Source organism: Budorcas taxicolor, chromosome 23 (assembly GCF_023091745.1).
Source record: "Budorcas taxicolor isolate Tak-1 chromosome 23, Takin1.1, whole genome shotgun sequence".
Classification (NCBI taxonomy): domain Eukaryota; kingdom Metazoa; phylum Chordata; class Mammalia; order Artiodactyla; family Bovidae; genus Budorcas; species Budorcas taxicolor.
In genome coordinates, this window is record NC_068932.1 from 41,046,454 (window position 1) to 41,067,789 (window position 21,336).

Sequence of the window (21,336 nt, forward strand, 5' to 3'; positions counted from 1 at the left end):
CAGTATGACGCAGCGCTGTCCAAGTGAACAAATGTGAACACCAGACAGCAGTCTTGGTTCTAGAGCTGCCCCCCTCCCCTTTTCGGTTATAGACTATTTCGAGAATCTACTGGCACTCAGGGGGGAGCCGAACATATAAGCTAAAGAAGTTTTTTTAAAAGGATGAACTTTTCTTGACCTTGGAGTACACAAAGATTCCTTAGAACACGAAAAGCTTACAATAAGTATAAAAGAAAAAACTGATGAATTGGATTGCATCAAAATTATACCACCTTCAAAAACTTATTAATAAATAGGCAAGCCAAAGATTGGGGAAAATATTAACAAAACTTGTATAGACAACATATTTGTATCCACACATATAAAGAATTTAACAAGTCATTAATAAGAACAATCTAAGTTTTTTAAAAGGCAAAAAGACTTAAACATTTTGCCAAAGATATATGAATGTCTAAGAAACCTAACATCAGTTACCAGAAATGCAACTCAAAACTACAATAAGATTCCACTGAATTCCCACTGCAATGGCTCACCACAATTCCCACTACAGTATTTAGAAGACCAAGTTCTGGCAAGGTTCTGGATCATCTAGAACTTGAACATTGTTGATTCAAAGTGGCATAACCATTTGGGATAAAATAAATATTCTTGTAAACACATTATCTCTGCATATGTCCAAGATAAATTCCTTGAACTGGAATTGCTGGGTATAAGGGTTTTAAGTTTTATAGCACAAAATGATTTCCCACAGAAGTTGTGTTGATTTATATTTCCATCAGCAATGGTATGCATGCAAGTGCTAATTTCCCCATATCCTTATCAACAGTGTACTATTGAAACTTTCCATATCTGCCAATATGAGAAGTGGCATTTCACTGCGGTTTTAATTTGCATTATGAATCATTCCACATGTTTAAAGGAATTGGTATTTCCTTCTCTATAAAGCTGGCTCATTTTGTTGTTAGATTTACAGTCCTAGTAATCAAAAAACTCTTTATATATTAAGGAAATTAACCGTTAATTTGTTAACTATGTTGTATTTTCCACGTTTGTCTTTTGACTGTGTGTGCTATGCTTTTCTGTCATGCAGAAATCTAGTAAATGGTCAAATGTATCATTTTCTTTTACATGGCATCTGGGTTTTGTAATATAAATAAAAAGGCCTCTATCATTCCAAGACTATAAAAACATTTTCATGGTTTTTCTCTAGTACTTTTATGGTTTCACAATTTTACATTTACATTTATGCTCCACCTGGAATTTATTCTGGTGTAAGGTAGAAGACGATTCAACCTAATTTCTTTCAGATGTTTACCAAGTGGCCTCAAGAGCATTTTTTAAATAATTATCATTTTCCCTGATGATTTAGAATTTAAAATGTCTCTGATAACTTACTAAATTTCCAATTATATTTATTTTTTTTTTAATTTTAAAATCTTTAATTCTTACATGCGTTTCCAATTATATTTAAATCTCTTTCTGGACTTTCTACTTATTCTGTTATACTTCTGTCTGTGTACTCATATACCAGTGCCATATAGTTTTAAATATTAAAGTTCTATATTATACTTTAATATAATATCTGGTAGAGATAATCCCCTCTTATTGTTCTTCATTTGCACAATTTCCTAGTTCTTCTTGCTTAATTATTCTAGGATTGCTTAGTACAAAAGACCACCAATATGAATAAGGAAACAGTAATAAAAATGGATGGTATATCTTGCCTATTGTGATCGCACAATATAAAAGAGAATCCCAAGAGAATTCCTAGTAAGAGGAAAATATATCATTCTAAGTTTAAAAAGAAACCCAAAATACACAAATGACATCATTTTCTAATTTAAGGCAGAACTAAATGCTGACTGACTAAGATGCACAGATCAAATTCTAGGGGGATATCAGCCATCAACTGTGAGTCTTTAAGACAAAAACAGACATATTCCATGCAGATATGCTGATTCAATAGCAGCCACCTGAACCCAGTGCCTGGATTTAACAATGATGCTGACAATAAAAAATATTCAGTCAATGAATGCTAAATGACTCTTGACTTTGTGACAGGCACCAGATGCTGGGAACAAAAAGATGAACAAATTGGCACATCTCTAGATAATTCACAGTCTACTGGGAGTTACTGACCTGGAGAAAGATGAAGCACACATAAGAACGTATTAAGTGTGATCAGGCACAACTGTCCAAAGTTCCTAAATTTTTACAATGTTCTTTCAAGGCAACACTTGCTTATAATAGATATTTTATTTTTAACTCTTTAAATACTCAGGTTATCTCACTGAAAAGCCATAAATGTATACATTGTAACTTCTGATTATTTAAAATCAAAATTTTAGATTAGGTAAAAACATTATTTTTCTCCTAAATACAGGCTTATTTCAGTGTTTCAAATATTGTCTCAAGCCATCAAAGAATGCCAAGAATTTTATGAAATAAACCACTTTGAAATGTTATGCTTTCTAAACTTAGATGGTAGAGAGTTACGTGACCGAACTCCTTGAAGTTCAATCTAAAGTTGCCATCACACAAATGGAAAATGCAGAGGCTTGAAAGCTGCCCTGACTTTCCAGCTAGTGTAAGAAAACGAGAAAGGTCTGTATTAAGAATGCAATTACTTAAGGATTTGGACATACTTCCCCATGGTCAGAAGGGAAAATATTTAATCAGCCTCTAAGTACATTCATTCATATTGGAACAAGGAGGCAAAAGCAGATTAATCTTCTCCTAGGGTGCTGACTTTCTGTAAATAAGAAATCTGAGTTACCACGGATTTTCTAAAGTACTCAAAATTTTGAAAATGTAATTAATTGGTCTGACAGGGCTTATCTTACAATTTTTTAGAACACCCTTTCAGTTTGATCTCCATGTAAGAAGAGGAACTCAAGCTTTCTCCTTACTCCTACTCCTCCCCCAACCCCCTCCACCCCAAAATAACCCCAGTCAACAAGGACAGCACCACATGAAACCTTACCCAGCAAGGGTCCCTAATAGCAAAGGTTACAGGAGAGGATGACGCAGTTCAAGACAAGAAGCCTGGAAAAGGCAAAAGCTGTCTGCTAAAAAGCCTCAACACAGACGAGGAAATGCATGGTTTTCTTTATTAAACACTTCTGGTGAGGGATAATTACCCAATCCAAAGTCCTCAAAGAGAAACAAGTTCAGCAAACTGTGATTTATAACTTCTGGAGCAGTTCACAAACTGGCACTGCGTCAGCACTAGAAAGCAACCAAACAAGGTGGCCCTGCAGTGTGAGCCGCCAGAGAAGAGGGGATTCTACTCGGAGCACAACTGGGATTCAATGATTTTATTTTATTGAAAGAAAACTACATACACTATTTGTTAAAACACAAATTATACTGCACCTCCCCCCTGGGAAAAAGAAAAAAGTAAGATACAGTCATAGTATTTCAATCAACTTTACTAGGTGGCACAGATTAAAATTCGAGGAAATGCCAAAGTTAAATCTAAAACACAAGGGGGAAAAACATTTCTTGATCCATTTCTATTAAAAATAATTGCTTCTTCTGGAAGAGAACAGCACACAATTTGGGGTTTTGGTTAATGGAATGAATGGACATTCTTTTTACTTCCATGCTCTAGACTATAATTTGAAGAACGTTTTATCATGCTGATCTAATTTGCTACACTATTAAAGAATCACAAAATAAATTATATGTCAAATATCTTAGTTTACAAAAATATAATAGTCAGAATTTTGGCCTAAAATTTACATTCACTTGATAGCCAGAGGTTAAAAACATCTATCATATCTTACTGAATAATAGTGAATACAGGTAGCTAAAGAGCACATAAAAGGTATATTTAGAAAATTTTGATTTCACAAGCATTAACAATTTTAGCAAAGATGTTTTAAAACAGATTAAAATACTTTAACTTCTAATGAAAATGCAGTCAATAATATGAGATTTTTCCCTCAATTAAGCTACAGTTAGAAATCTGAATTTTCAAAGGCAACAGTTAATTAGTTGAAAGAGAAGCAAAAAAAACAAAAACAGAAACATGGTTCCAGTAAGCCCTGACAACTTTTTGCAGCATTTTACTGATATGTAATTCACAAGCCATAAAAATCCACCCTTTTAAAGTGCAGGTTTTAGAGTATCCGTACGGTTGTGCTGTGCTTAGTCGCTCAGTCGTGTCTGACTCTTGGCAACCCCATGGACTGTAGCCCGCCAGGCTCCTCTGTTCATAGGGATTCTCCAGGCAAGAATATTGAAGTGGGTTGCCATGCCCTCCTCCAGGGAATCTTCCCAACCCAGGGATCAAACCCATGTCTCCCCCATTGCAAGCGGATTCTTTACCATCTGAGCCACCAGGGTAAGCCCACACTACTATCTAATTCCATATTTTCATCATTCCAGAAAGAAACCCTGTACCCATTGGCAGTTGCTCCCCACTTCCTCTCCCCAAAAGTCCCAGCAACCACAAAATCTACTGACAGTATTTTACTATTTTATTTTTAAAGTTTTTATTTTATACTGGAATATGGCCAATGAGGATGAAAAGATCCTTTTGATGAAGGTGAAGGAGGAGAATGAAAGAGCTGGCTTAAGATTAAATATTAAAAAAGCTAAGATCATGGCATCCGACCCCATTACTGCATGGCAGACAGAAGGGGAAAAGGTGGAAGTGGTGACAAGTGTCCTCTTCTTGGCTCCAAAATCACTGGACAGTGACTGCAGCCATGAGATCAGGAGACGACTGACTGCTTCTTGGCAGGAAAGTGATGACAAACCTAGACAGTGTGTTGACAAGCAGAGACACTACTCTGCTGACAAAGGTCCATATAGTCAAGGCAATGGTCTTCCAAGCAGTCATGTATGGCTGTGAAAGCTGGACTATAGAGGCAGAACCCCAAAGAATTGATGCCTTCAAACTGTGGTGTTGGAGAAGATTCCTGAAAGTCGTTTGGACAGCAAGGAGATCCAACCAGTTCATCCTAAAGGAAATCAGTCATGAATATTCATTGGAAGGACTGATGCTAAAGCTGAAACTCCAATACTTTGGCCGTCTGATGCAAAGAACTGACTCATTTGAAAAGATCCTGATGCTGGGCAAGATTGAAGGCAGGAGGAGAAGGGGACAGAGGATGAGTTGGTTGCATGACATCACAGACTCAAAAGACACGAGTTTGAGTAAACTCCGGGAGTTGGTGATGGACAGGAAGTCTGGCGTGCTGCAGTCCATGAGGTCGCAGAGAGTCAGACACAACTGAGTGACTGAAGTGAACTGAACTGGAAAAGTCCCTGAAGCTGGGAAAGATCAAATGCAGAAGGAGAAAAGGGAATCAGAGGATAAGATGGCTGGACGGCATCACCAACGCAATGAACATGAACTTGGCCAAACTCTGGGAGATGGTGGACACAGAGGCCTGGCGTGCTGCAGTCCATGGGGTTGCAAGGAGTTGGACACAACTAAGCGACTGAACCACACGGCCGATGAACAATGCCGTGACGGTTTCAGGTGGACAGCAAAGGGACTCAGCCAGTATCCATGTATCCATTCTCCCCCAAGCTCCCCTCCCATAAAGGCTGCCACATAACATTAAGCAGAGTTCCCTGCTCTGTACAGAAGGTCCTGGCTGGCTATCCATTTTAAATATAGCAGTTTAAAACGGAGTATTTGTTTGCATTCCCATCCTCCCTATTGAAGGCAGAGTACAGACTAAACCCAGGACACAGCCCTACGTGATGCGGCCCTCATTACCTTCCTGGCCTGTCTTCTACCTCCTCCTCCATCACTCTGCCCTGGCCGCACAGGGTTCCCTGCTGGTCCTGGAACACTTCAGGCCTGCTCCCACCTCAGGGTGTCTCACTGACTGTCCTCTCTTCCGGTCCTACGGCTATTCCTGTGGCTAATTCTGTCACCCACTTTAAGGTTTTGCTCAGCTGTCATCTTCTCAGTGAAGCTCAACTATCCCCTTCTCCTGTTTTTCTTCCCTAGGACTCCCACCATTCTTGTTCACTTTCTTTACTGTATCTACAGGAAACTCCTGGCTAGAATGACGCACCAGGGCTCAGTCTGATTTGTTCACAGACGTATCCCCAAACCTACTGCAAGTGACAGCGGGATGAACAACGAACCTAGGATGTATTGCCCAGCCCTTCCCTCTCTCTAAACACAGCAAGTGCTTTTTTAACACACTTTTGTACCTTTAATGTGGCACACACAATCAGTATTTGCTGAATTTGTATTTATGAGGCACCTCCACCACACTGCCACTGTTCATGACTAGTTCTCAACCTTTGGGAAAATACTAAAAGTGTAAACACATAAAAAAGGAAAAAGTATGAGAACATTGCCATGACAGGGTATGTAAGAACTGTGTGCGTGCTAAGTCACTGCAGTTCTGTCTGACTCTGCAATCCCATGGACTGTAGCCCGCCAGGCTCCTCTGTCCACGGGGATTCTCCAGGCAAGAATACTGGAGTGGGTTGCCATGCCCTCCTCCAGGGGCTCTTCCTGTCCCAGGGATCAAACTTGTGTCTCTTATGTCTCCTGCACCAGCAGGCAGGTTCTTTATCACTTGCACTGCCTGGGAAGCCCTTTCCTTACTCAAGAAGGTTAGGAACTACTAGTTCAAGTTCAATTTGTGTTTTTTCCCCCCTCAAAATATTTTTCCTTATTTCACTGGCATACACTCTCCTTTAAAGAAACGTACAGCTTTTCATATTAAGCGTCATATTAAGAAAAGGAGGCGGAAGTGTGACTTGCTTGGGGAGAGGGCTCTTCCTCTGCTCAGAGCTGAGCTGCGTCACTTTGGTTGGTAAGGACAGTAACAGTAATAATGAGTCCTTCCTGCGTTTGTTAGGAACACAGCCCTCATCATGATACTGCATACCATGAGTTAAATCTTATAATGACTTAAAAATAATGGACGTAATTTCTATTACACAGAGAAAACCTAAGATCATTAAATGGGCATGATGAACTCAGAGCCAAACCCTTGATTCTCATTCTCTTCCTATACCTAATTTTAAAATATTCAACACATCTTTAAAGTATTTTCAAAATAACTTCAAAAAAATCCTTAAAATCTCAAGAGTCCAATACGCACGGGGACTCTGCTCAGCATGGCGGATGGTGAGATGAAATGAGCCCGGTGAGGCACCACCATCTGCCGGGGAAAAGGAGGCAGCTGTGCCCCAATGCCTTTCACAACAAGTGGTAAACGTAGGGTGCAGGGCACGAGATGCTATGGAAGCACCAAGATGCAGCCAGAGAAGTGCAGCACAGCCCACACCTCTGAGAAGAGCACCAAGTACTCCAAGCAACACGTGCTTGGAGCACAAAGGTAAAACCAGCAGCTTTCTCCCGAGACTCCTCAGAAGGGGTCTCCTCTGCAGAGTCTTAAGATCTGAGTAGCACCACGTTTGGAAAGAAAAATCAAGACACCACAGCAAGTGCGGGCAGACCTAAGACCTACACAGACCATGTCTGCCCTCGAGTTCCCAAACACACGTCTGCTGAAACTTTACCAAATGGAAAATGAAATTAGAGAGAACTATTTCAGCTCTATAGACAGCACGTGGTCCTGTGTCTATGGGTTGGGAAGCTTCAAAAATAAATGCACATTTTGCTTTACATTCAGAATGTTAACATCAGGTTTAGTCATAAAGAATAACTCCATCTTCTCTCTGAACAAATGCCAATTTCCATAAATTCACATTTATTACCAGTAGGTATCTTTCTTTTTTAATACAGAATGTGTTCAAAGCAACTTTCAAGTTCGTGAATGGATCTTACTGTAACCTGGCATTATCCTGAGAAATATTATGAAACACATGGTTTTCAAATTACATTCTGGTTTCTTTTGTCTCATCCTATCTAGATTCGTATAGAAGTTAACTTCTTACAACTGAATGCACAACTGATCAAAAATAAAAGATAAACATTATTTACATGATAAGTGGAAAATTCCCTGTAACAATCCTGAAAAAAAGCAATGAAATTACTAAATATGCCTTTTAAAACAAATTCACAATGTTAGCAGGTCCACTTCTTGATTACAATGAATCCAAAAGTACATGATTTTAATTTCTAAAGGGCTTTAATCTCTTTCAAAAATCTTTTTTTTTGGAGGAGTATTTTTTAAGGATATATGTGAACCCCAATGCATTCAGAACTACATATGACATATAAAAATTCTCTTTGAATATTACATGTGTCTTTGTATGAGTTTAAAAAACATGCAAATGAGAAGTTATTTATTTCATTACAGTTAAAGGATTTGAGACTGTTATTTTTCGTAGAAAAAAATCAGAATAGTAAAGAAATGCTTTCATATGACATTCACCCAAGTTAGCATTCTTGCCTTTTAACTGGAAACATCTGGGGATGGGCCTGGCCGATTGCAATAAAATTGAAGTTACCAATTCACACCCTGCCATTTTGAGGGTATTTTGTTTTTACAGTTTTCAAATTAAAACCAAACCAACTTTCCTTTGAACTCTGGTCCTGAAGCAAAGATCTTTATGAGATTTCACTCTCAAGAATACTTATAAATATTTTGAAAAACAGGGAGGATTTTGAGTACTTGAGGATCAACCAGCAGAGTTTGTTTTAAAAGTTCAAGTTAAATTAAAATGTAAGAACACTAGAAAGACAATATTATTTAAATACACACATACACATACACTCACAGTGACCACCAGTAGCACTGGAAAAAAAACCAGAGAGTTTAACTAGACATTTAGGTCTTTTATCAGGTAATGTTGTTATCAGTATCCCATTTTCCTGCAATAAACCTATTGATTTTACTAAAACCAATTGCTTAAAGAGAGGCTCTAATACTACATAAACAAAAATAGTTCAAAATCATCCATCAGAGTGGGCTGTACCTCCAAAGTAAGCGGGTAAGAACAGGGCTTATTAAATGCAGTCTTTCCCCTGAAAGACAACACCAATGGAATCCCATCCACAAAGTACTACAGCAGACCCCTTGCTCCCTGATTTCATTACATAAACAGAGATTGCCTTTATCAGTCCCCCAGAGAGTGCTTGAGAAGTAACTCGAGCTGCTCTGTTTTCAGAAACTGTGTTTGGACTGTGCCACGCTCAGCTGGCGAGGTGAACTGAGCCAGTGAAGACAAAGGGCCTAAACATCTGAATCCATTTGTGTTCCCCAAATTCTCAAAGCCAACAGATGTACTCCATGTGCTGCTGGGCTAAGCTTTGAAAATTTAAAAATACATATTTTTTCCACTGACAAACAGAAAGTGATGGTATTCTGTGTTTCTTTAATTAAAATCCAAGGGTTCGCAAAGGCTCCAAGACTTACTTTAAATCTTCCTTAAGACTGGGCTATTTATTTTACTATTAGCAAATAATAGGGCATAAAGAGTCTAATTCAGTTTTAATCACAATCTTTGCTTTTATTTTGGAAACCCTGGGTTAATCTTTTTTCTTCTAGAAAATACAAAGAAAGCTTGTGAAGAAAAGATTCAGGGAGTCAACTTACAGCCCAAATTTAATTTCAACCCGAAGGGTCATAAGTTGAAAAGCATGAAGGGAAAAAAAAGAAATATAATGAAAGATGAAGACAAAGACAATAATGTATGAAAAAAAGAAAAAGTAAAATCCAAAACTTCTTTAATATGTTATAAAATGAAATATTCATATAAATGTTCATATATGTATATGTACATGTACGTATATGTAAACTAAATTTTGCCTTCACCATATTGGTCAGAACAATCAGTTCAGGGATTTGCCTTTTTAGGCTACTGCTTGCAAAACAGCCCTTGGAATCAATGGTTCTGCACCATCAGAGGTAAAGTAATCCTCACCTGCATGACGGTGAGAAAGGTTGATTTCAAGCTCTGCCTCCTGAAACTGTCCTCCTAATGACACCAGGGAGAAATGATTGTGTACATTCTCCATTTTTAAAGCCCTTTACTGGCTCTCCAAATCTACAGGGAAGTTAGGATGACCCTTTTAAAGCAAGTAAACAAACAAAAAATTCATAGACCTTTATAAGATAACATAATTTTAGTTTCACTTGATGAGAAATTATACAAGATAAATCCATTACAAATTCATTCATGCTTTTAAATGAGTTTGGATTTTACTAATCACAACAGAACCTACATACGTTTGTAGAAAATTGGCAGCATACTCACATGTTTATTAATCTGTATCCACACTATGCATATGGATTCACAGACTTCTTGTGAAAGCTCCCTGGTTTACAGACATCAGGTATCTTGTGTGTACAGTACAAAGCCTGCCGTCAGCCTACTCTCTTGCCCTGCATACTCGTACTGGGGGACTCCCATCTAGGCACAGGCTGTTTTGCCTGGTGTGACTTCCCATCTGGTCTACATGCCTACAGCACATTTGAGGCCAAACCTAAACGCTGCCTACTCCTTCCTTACCAAGCTTTCCTTGGACTCTGCTTGACTTCACCACCACCTGAGCTCTCATTCCTACAGTCAGCAGGTAATTATGAAATCCCATCCACACCAGGCTGCATGTTTAGGTCGTGGGCATGCCACAGCACACAGTAACATTGCCAGTTCAACAATAACATTTTAGCTCTCAGGGACCATTGAGTCTAGAAGGGGAGATGACTTTAAGGAAATAAGCATAGGGAAACATTATTAAAGAGTATGGCAAATACTGTGAAGAAAAAGCAACCTGAAATAGCACAATAGGAAATCTTATTTAGATTAGGAGGGTCAGGGTTGGGGTCTTTTGGGTTTCTAGAGAAATCTACCCTACAACTCCATACGATCTCCTTGAGCTGTCTGCTCACATGCTGTGCTTCTCACACTTCGGACCACCACTCCTCTACCTCTCACAATCTCAACTTGGGAGTTTCCCAACAGCTGGAAGTACATCATTTCTTTGCATGCCTTGTGCCTTGGCAGAATTCCCTCAATGGACTGAGTTCTCAAAGAATACTTATTGAGTATTTACTGAATTAAACTGTCAAATTATATTTCTTAAAAATAGAGAATCAGACCATTTGAAAACCAGAAGAGCCTTAGTCAATATACTCCTTAGTCAACATCCAGTTTCATTATCATATTTAAAAGGTGTGGTAGTTCTAGCAACTTAAGGTTAATTACTGGTAAAGCCAAGATTAGAAACTCAAGCTCTTTTCTGTTAAAATTCCCAAGCTAAAACCAGACATAAGTATGAATACCTCAAATGTTGCAGCAACAGCCTATGTACCCCTTTATGAAAATTTGCCTAATTAAAATTATTTTGGATCTGGACCTTTTAAAACACCTTTTATTGGCTTTTATCCCCCGATATTCTTTTTTAGATTGATATACCCTGAGTCAACCAAATGCTCAAAAACACTTCACAGCAAATCCACAGCTTTAATAAACTCAGTAAGCTGTGTCTGATTGATCATGTCTCTAACTGGCGCTATTATTTTTTGCCAGTAAACATTTTTCAATGCCTAAAACCCTTAATTGTAAAAGTCTGTTTAATTACACCCCTGAGGGAAATAAGAAGTTAGCTATAACCTCATATTTATCCCAGGGGTGTGATCTTTGGTAATCATTCCTTTTTTTCTGCCTGATGGAAAATTCATCACAAATGACTTAAATGCTTCAAGTTAAGGATAACCTTTTCCCTCTCAACTGTGTAGCAGTAGGAGTCCTTTAGAATTTACATCCTACCCCTTGAATGTCATCAGTATTCTGTGTGTCTCTGCAAGAAAGGGCTTGGTAGAAGGTTAGTGGAACAGTTTTGTGCAGGGCCTACACTTCAGCACGCCAAAAAGATATCTAACACATTACTTCCTTTCTAAATTATCAGTTATGCAATTATGAAGGACACATCACTTTAAATTTAAACACAGTTATTTACAGGGTGAGCAAATCAAGTCTGCTCGCAGAATTTTAGATAAATTATTGAGAAAAATTTACTGTCTTACAAACACCAAATCATCCTGGATGATGACTTGAGAAACCTCACTTCTTCACTCCGTCTAAGACATCCACCTTAAAATACCATTATCGATCCAAGCCCAATTAATGTTGTTAGAATAGAATTTTGAATTACAAAGATCCCTGGGAGCACAGTGACATCAATGTCTTTGTAAATGTCATAGTTTTATCTATTTTCAGCCCATTACAAAACCACATATGCACCAAACACAAAAAATCTTTATGACATGAAGATTTTTAATATAGTTATGCACAGTTTTAAAGTGTTATTTTAGACGTAATTTTTAAATGTTGTTGTTCAGTTGCTCAGTCGTGTCCCACCCTTTGCGACCGCATGCACTGTAGCATGCCAGGCTTCCCTGTTCATCACCAACTCCCTGAGCTTGCTCAAACTCATGTCCATTGAATTGGTGATGCCATCCGACCATCTCAGCCTCTGTCATTCCCTTTTCCTCCAGCCTTCAATCTTTCCCAGCATCAGGGTCTTTTCCAATGAGTCAGCTCTTCGCATCAGGTTGCCAAAATATTAGAGTTTTAGCATCAGCCCTTCCAGTGAATATTCAGAGTTGATTTCCTTTAGAGTTGACTAGTTTGATCTGCTTGCAGTCCAAGGGACTCTCAGAAGTCTTCTCCAACACCACAGCTTGAATGCATCAATTTTTCGGCCTCAGCCTTTCTTTAAACATATATATTTTAAAAATTTAAATATACGAAAGGAAATTTTCAGTAGCTACACTATTAAAATAAAGTTCTATAACAGTACTGTCTTTGACGTACACAAAAAGTATATTATCTTAAAATTTTAAGCAAGCAATTACTACGTCTCCACCCAATAAGAGTTTGGATAAGTCAAAACATCATAATTACCTTGTTAGCTTACTATATCACAACTCTCTAGAAATAATATAAATAAGATTGAAGTTGAAATCTACAACTTTCTGGTGTAGGAAAGTATAATTTTGAGAAGTTACTATTATGCAGAGCCTGAAACTATGGTGTCTCTATGGTTTTGAGCCTAAAAGTGTGGAGCACAGAGTATGTGTGGAAGCTACTGGTCTACAAGCTATCTACAGGCTTCGGGTGATGTAGCAGCTAAGTGCTACAGTGCAGTACGTAGCACAAACTCCAGCAACTTGACTTCAGTATCATTACTAGCTCATAGGTCTAAAGATATTTAATGGGTTTCAGTTCACTACAGTTATCCTTTTTGATGCTCAAATTGTTCATATTTTGGCCAGTGGGAGTCAGTTTAACTTGGTTTCAGAATTTCCAACACAACTCTAATAGTTTATGACAGTTTCCATGCTTGCTAACTTCATTTTATCTTCATGTAGACTGTTTATTAAAGGAATTTTAACTATCCTCAATCTTCGCTGTGTGTTTCTGAGCGATGGATTTGGAAATCTATCATTACATAAATTAAGCCTTCATCTAGTTACCTAACTTTAGTCTTGGGAAATAGTACAATCTATGAGAATCTGAGTCTCCTTCTTGTAACAACAGCATGAAGAATTTACCAGATGACTGCAAAGAATCACACAAGACAGAATGAAATGTAAGCTTTCCAAAGCACTTTAAGCAAATATCTAGTCTTAACTGAAGGGTGTATAAAAAATATCAAAAAACCAGAATTAATCAAATGTACTGGGAGCAATAAAGAAAATTCATATTTTCAGATAGAATTCAAATGAACTAAATAAATGTTCAATTTTTTTTCTTTCAATAAGCCAAAGTCACCTATTTTTGGTAAAAATTATGCCTCTATGTAATAAAATAAACAACTTTAATATTATTAAGGAGTGGTGATTATCCCCATTTTGCAGATAAAAGACACTGAGGCTTAGAAAGTGTGTACATATAATAAGGCATGAAACCAAGATTTGAACTCAGCTTTTTCATCTTCAGGAGTCTGATCTTAACTCTGCTTTCTTCTGATGAAATGGTAATTAATGTTTAAGTTCAATAAGAAAATGTATTTGTAGTCCAACTTTCAACAACATTTCATTAAAGGAATGCATACGTAATTAAATTTTAAATATCTGCAAACAATTGGGGTTATGAAATATGTTTTTACTGTCTTAATGTTCAGACGAAATTGTGAAAAAGAAAAAATTCTACCACTGGGTAAAAGGTTGGGGGAACAATTATTCACAGTCTCAAAGGATGACCCCACAGATTACTTACTAATTACAAAGGGAAAAACACCAGCTCTACAGTGGAGCAACCTGGGAGAGTCCACCTGAGCCATCACCCATAATGGAACAGACTGACTTCAACGGACTCTGGACATGATATCCTGAGATTGCCCAGCATCACCTGGGTACTATTCTGACCAAAAATGTCCTACCTGAATACAATTGTGAAAAAAACAATGGGTAAAATCAAATCATGAGTCATTAAACTCCTCAAAAGTAATGTTGTAAAGGCAAATAAAGCAAAGTTATAGTTCTAGACTAAATGATACTTTTAGAACCCATAAACTAAATGGAATATATAACCTTTGAAAAGATCTCAGATTGAGGGGAAAAAAAATGAAAGACATCACTGAGATAACTGGGAACTCTGAATACTGACTATATATTTAATTGTATTATTTTAGAAATATTAACTTTGTTGAGCATGATAATGGTATTATATCACCATGAGAATATCCTTGTTCTTAGGAGATCTACGCTGAAGAACTTTAGCGTGAAATGTCAATCTCTGAAACTTACTTTCAAATGGTTTAGGAAGAAAAAACACAAACATACATAAAACTATATATGCATGCATACAGAGAGTTAAAACGTGCTAAAAGGTTGATAGTTGGTGACTAATTGAAGGTATGTGTGTGTTTATTGTACTATTCTTTCAACTATTGTGTAGGTTTAGAATTTTTAAAATTTGGGAGAAAAATCATATTTAATAAAATACATACTTCTCACTACCATGCATCTGTGCTCCCACATTTCCTTTCTTCTGGAAGTTACCACATTCCATCTTACAGGATAGTTCTGTAATGTTTATCCTGTCCAAGGGCTCCTTGCAGACAGGACCTATGTCTCATTCAGCAGCAGCAGCAGAGTAGGTTCTCAAAGTGCCTCATTCACTAGCAGACAGTGAGTGACGGCTTCGTAGGTGGTTCAATGGTAAAGAATCTACCTGCCAATGCAGGAGACACAAGAGATGTGAGTTCAATCCCTAGGTCAGGAAGATCCCCTGGAGGAGGAAATGGCAACCCACTCCAGTATTCTTGCCTGGAAGATTCCATGGATAGAGGAGCCTGGCAGGCTACAGTCCAGGGAGTCACAAAGAGTCAGACAGATGAGCACACAGGAACGCCACGAGCCCTGGTGGACGCTGGCTGAATTAAATATTTGCTTCTTCCAAGACACCACCACGTGGGTGACAATCAGTTTCAGTGAAAGTTGCTCAGTTGTGTCCAACTCTTTGCGACCCCATGGACTATAGAGTCCATGGAATTCTCCAAGCCAGAATACTGGAGTGGGTAGCTTTTCCCTTCTCCAGGGGATCTTCCCAACCCAGGGACCAAACCTAGGTCTCCTGCATTGCAGGTGGACTCTTTACCAGCTAAGCCACAGTGAGAACAAATGGTTTTTAACAATACTATAAAGCACTCAGAGTTATTTCATGCCTGACAAACTATACTATATAATCATTTAAACTTTAAACAATTTTTAAATTGTCCTAAATTTAAAAAAAAAAAGGAAAAGTAAAGGTAATCAAACCACCACCATTAGTCTATAAACCACTATGAAATAAGTCATGGTTTATTACCTCATAGAGTTATATATGTTTCAATTTATGTAGATAAAAATTCATTTTAAAATTTGTATCCCAAGTCAGTAGGTGTATTCTAGAGAGACAGGGCAATTTAATCACTGAACTTCACCTAGCAAATTGTTCTGACAGTGGGTTTCCTCACTGGAGAAGAACGGCTCTAATGTGCTGTATGATGAAGACGATGGTGGTGATGCCACCTTAGAGGAACACAGGCTGTTTCCGCAGGGAGGGAGCTGAAGCTTAATGGCATCTGCAGAGTAGAAGTCAGCAAACCACGGCAATGGGCCGGATCTGGTCTGCTGCTTTTCCACAACCAGCCCACGACCTAAGAACGGTTTTTACATTTTTTAATGGTTGCAAATAAATCAAAAGAAGAGTAATAGCTTATGACATGTGAAAATTATATGACATTTAAATCTCAGACTCCATAAATAAGGTTTTACTGGCGCCCAGCCACGCCCATCTGTTGACATATCTTCAATGGCTGCTTTCACTACGACGGCAGACCATATGGCCTGGAAACCTACAAGATTTACAGCCTAGTCCTTCACAGAGTGACTGCCAGGCAGAGAAATTTCAATTTCCAGTAGACAGTAAGGATCATGGGTGTGTGTATCTTGTGATTTTCATAGGGGCTCCACACTTTGGTTCATTTTTCACTATGTATAATATGCCTCAATAAAAACGTTTCTTTCAAAAAAAAAAAAAAAGTCCTATTATTGTGAATCGAAGGATGTTAAGAAAGATGTAAGACATTCATGTTTCAAAAACTGAACATGTAGAACACTGGTTTTTGAAAAGCCATCATCAGACCCAGGGTTTGATTTGTGACAGAGTTCAGATTATGGCTGGCCAGAGATGGAACCTACAGAGATGAACCTGAGCAAGTCATTCAGAGAAGGTTCCAGAGAATTAAAAAGAGCAAGGGGGCAGGTAACTGTAGAGCCTGCCTTCAGTAACAGACACCAACATAGATTAAAGTTCAAGAGCAAAATTCCAGGATCTAGGAGAACTGAAAGAGTGAGGCAAATCTAATAAGGCTTTGATGTTAACACTTGAGTGGCAAGTATGGAGGGGTAAGCACAAAGCCACACTCAGTGACTCTCAAATTCTACTAATACACCAAGACTGAAGGCTTGTACGTAGCAATATGGCAATATTTACTTGTTAGATCTACTTAGTCACAATTTGAGTATCTTCCAGCAAAGATATATTTATACAGATAAAAAAGTCTATAAATATTATAGAATACTTTATAGCAAAAGGCATCTTATCCAAAGTGAACAGGATCAGTAGTGGTGCATCAATTAAAATGCCCATTACACTACGTATGTGTACAAACATATATACCTTTACCAGCTAAAATATGGAACTGTACATTCATTAGCCATTCTCAGATTTAGGACCAAGCCTCTTCTCTGAGGATGCATCACTGGGACTTTCGGTTACTGGTTCTTTAAACTGCACTGAGCACTTATTCTTAGGAAAGTGTAGAGTCTTTCCAGATTATTATGGGCTTTTTTTTTTTTAACCCTAAATGCTTTTATTTATCTCATCCACAACAAATGCAGCAGGAATTTTTTATGACTCAGCTTTGAGTCTACGTACATCATTCAAACTAAGCTTAATGCAAATAACTAAAGCATCTTTCACCAGTTTACTTTGAAATAAACTGTATCATTACCATAACTAGTAAAATAGGCATAAAAAACTGACAAAAACAGATATGCATGCATATATTAAATTGAAGTTTACCAGCCATAAGCATTCAGACTGCCATGGCACTGGATGAGTTTTATGGAAGGAATGGAAGGGCACCAACAGATAAACTGAACACAAATGGAACAGATTCAAGGCACTGCACAGAGAGGAACCAAAGACAGTCCCAGCAATTATACCTGGACACAATGCTGACCCACCACAGCCCAGTTCCAGGATTCTCCTGCTTTGGGAGCTGAGGGTGAAAGTTGAAAAGGTGCAGGAAGATTAGGTGACCCTACTCAGGTGTTAAAAGAAAAAAGTGGAATAAAGTCAGGACAGAGCCACTGTTGCACTGTATATGGCCTAAAAAAGTCAAGCTAAAGAAGGGGGAAAAACAAAAAAGAACAAAAATGGAAAAAGAAAACTATCTATTTTTATATTGTTTGATGTATCCCTCACTTTTTCCTGTTAAACTGTCCTCTTAAGAGAAATAAAATTAAAAAGAGAACTTTTATTTCCCCTATTACAAAGGGGACTGACATCACTGAGTTATTCCATTTTCCTTATAATCCTCTTGAGAACTTACAAACTAAGGCTGGGAAGTACTAAAAGAACAGAAGTAACCTTTTAGTACTTCAACTTAAAATTAAAACAGCCACAAGAGAACAGTACTATTGACTCCTAAAAAGCAGGATAAATCTATCAGTACCTAAATAAATCCAAAACACTGTACAAACAGAAATAAACTTATATTTCATCAGTTTATAAGAACTAAAGGCAGTCATGAGACTTGTTAAGTCTAACATTTTAGGTGATAAAGAAAAAAGGAAAATCAACTGGGTTGTTTCTCCTAAAACAAGATGTTTCCTGTTATATTCCTGCATGTGTTTCCTGGTCTAATTTTCAGTAGCTTCTAGTATATGATGTCCCTCTACTCATCCTTCCCTAGTGGCTCAGACAGTAAAGAATCTGCCTGCAATGCAAGAGCCCTGGGTTCAATCCCCGGGCTGGGAAGGGGAAGATCCCCTGGAGAAGGGAATGGCTAACCACTCCAGTATTCTTGCCTGGAGAATTCCATGGACAGAGGATTCTGGCAGGATATAGTCCATGGGGTCGCAAAGAGTCGGGGTGGCAAAGAGTCGGACACAACTGAGCAACTTTCACTTCATTTCACATCACTTCACTATTCTTCCTGGAAGAAAATGTACCAAATGAACACACACACGAAATGGGTGAATTTCTTATGTACAGCATGAATGCTCAAAAGAACAAATTTTGTGACAATGTCTCAAAAAGAAATATACAAAAAGATGTTAAGTTATTTATCACAAAGAATTAGAAGAACTTAAACATACAGTAAGAGCTCGAAAAATCATGGCGCAATATTAGAACGTTTACAGCCACTTAAAATCCAAGGGATATGAAAGGCTTAAGAACAACAGGAAAATACTCATGAACAAGTATAAAAAGGTAGAAAAGAGTACTGCATACATCATAACAACTGTGAGGAAAAAAGAAATGCATGTATATTTACGAAATACAGCAAAATGTCAACAGTGATTAGTCCTGGGTGCCAGACTTGTAGGCAATTTTCATTTTTAATATTCCCTTTATTTATTTCCTCTTCCACAAGAGGTATGATTTTAAAAATGAAAAAAAAAAATAGGGAAAGGGCAGAACAGAAAGAAGAAAATAGTCATCTCAAAGCAAGGTAATTCTGCAACTGCACAAATTATTCCACCCAATCAATGCTAATAATTCTCACACCACAAGTGATACAAATCCAAACAGCTCTGGAGGTTTCAGGTGCCTTTCAGAAATATTTATACATTTTACTTGTAAAGATTCAGCATGTTTGATCTTTCAGTAAGTCTACAATATTAAATAAAATGCAATAGCTCCTCCATGCCTTGGAGCTGGTAACCTAGAATATCATTTTCCCTTTCAAGTGGGAAACAGAAAACACATATACCCACATACCCAGAAGCTACCTCTGACTCAGTGTCAAGAAGCATACCACCAAAATTAACATAGTGTGCACACACACATTTATAATGTCAACAACATCATTATCCATTATAAGATACACATCCATGTTTTTCTAATGTGAAAAAGAGAAAAGAAAATGTATATTTTAAAACAGATGAAATCTGGACTTAAACGGCCTGTGAGATTAACAGTGCTTTTAAAACCTACATGAAAGTCTTCACACTGCAAACATCCTCCAAGAGAAGCAATACAACACAGCTTTAGCCTCGATCTAGGTGAAGGCAAATCCTCTAACAGTAACTAGTTGTAGGTTAGTTACAGACTTATCCATAAATGAGGAAAAAAATAACACCTATGTCTAAAATTGTATTATCTGAGCTAATAACTACAGAACACTTGTTTATAAAATGTACCTGGCATATAATAAGCAAGGTAAAGAATCATACAGCATAACCAATTTACTTTCAAACAGCTTTAAAAAACGTGTGTGTACATGTATAAACACACACACACGTATCTATGTAGGTACAAGGGTGTAGGGGAGACAAGGAGGTATATCTGAGGGAAGGGTATATACTTTTTCTTTGCATCATTCTTATCCTTACAACTTTTCTGAAGGCTCGAAAATATTTCCCAAAAATGGTTAAATAAATAAAAAGAAAGTCTACCACTGGACCAATAACTATAATACAATAACAGAACTGAGCCCTCTGCTTTTAACATCTCACTTAGAATACTAATTGAGGGCCTCGGGCCATGTCTGGAAATGGCAGGGTTTCCAAGGCAGAGCCCTGGGTTAACAAAACTATCACTCCCCATGCTCAGAACACAAGTAAAACTGTTTGCCAGACTCTCATCTAAGATTCACTCAACAATCCTACTAAGCTGACTCCAACAAAGAATTTAGCAAAGCCTCCAGGAATTAGTTTACTAGGTTTAAACTGAATTAAAGCAATAAGAATACTTATCTCTCTAGATTCTTCTTCTAAGATTCAGTATCCAAAAGTAAGAGAATATTTTTACCATTCTCATGATGTTTTCCTTAAGAGCCAGGAGCAATGCAACTACAAGGTGCTCGACTGGAATATGAGACCTTAAACATGGACAGGACAGAAATTTCCCCTCTAGTGAGTCTCAGTGAACTCCAGGAGTTGGTGATGGACAGGGAGGCCTGGCATGCTACGATTCATGGGGTCGCAAAGAGTCGGACACGACTGAGTGACTGAACTGAACTGAACTGAGGAGCCTTGCTCTAAATTCTTACTAAGGTGACTACAGACTCTGTGACTCCATGATAAAACCAGAGGCATATAAACAAACAGTCCTAAGACACTCTGATTTTTCCTCAGTTCATCTAAAACTGATGGAAAGAGAATTTAAAAGTAAACAAACAAACAAACAAATCCCCCAAAAAAACAATGAATGATGATAACAAGAGGGAAGAAACAAACTTTTTAAAGTTGCCTTTTTTTTAAACAGGGACCATTTTTAAAGTCTTTATTGAACTTGTTGTAAGATTGCCTCTGTTGTTTATGTTCTACTTTTTTAGCCACGAGGCATGTGGCATCTTAGCTCCCACCAGGGATTGAAACCACATCCCCTACTTTTGAAGCCGAAGTCTTATCCACTGAACTGCCAGGGAAGTTCCAGAAATGGATCTGATTTTTTTTAAAAATTTCCTATTTTCCTAAGTCTGCTTCTGAGTATTTATGATTTCTGACCCATCAAGGTGACTGAGTAGCACTCAAAACTTTTCTCACCTTGAAATTCAAAGAAATGCAGCTAGTTAGTTTACATGAGTTATACATTTCTGATTTTTACTGCTTGAACTATTTGTCCTGTAATAGAATTATTAATGAAAAGAATTAAAAGCTTTATTGGGGAATTAGTGAAAAAAGAAAACACACATTTTCTGTCTCATACGCT

The 21,336-nt window shown here is 37.7% G+C and overlaps 1 protein-coding gene across 3 annotated transcripts in view; it reads right to left on the reverse strand.

The window, feature by feature from the left end:
- ATE1 (arginyltransferase 1) overlaps nt 1-21,336 on the reverse strand; it is a 158,575-nt gene that overhangs the window by 44,947 nt on the left and 92,292 nt on the right. The window contains exon 11 of one of the 3 annotated variants that reach the window (XM_052661045.1): nt 5,222-5,283. The exons of the other annotated variants lie outside the window; for them this stretch is intronic. Within the exon in view, the coding sequence (XP_052517005.1) occupies nt 5,233-5,283 (51 nt within the window). The 3' untranslated portion in view covers nt 5,222-5,232. Of the gene's footprint in view, nt 1-5,221; nt 5,284-21,336 lie in introns of those variants that run through there. 3 annotated transcript variants of the gene reach the window in all.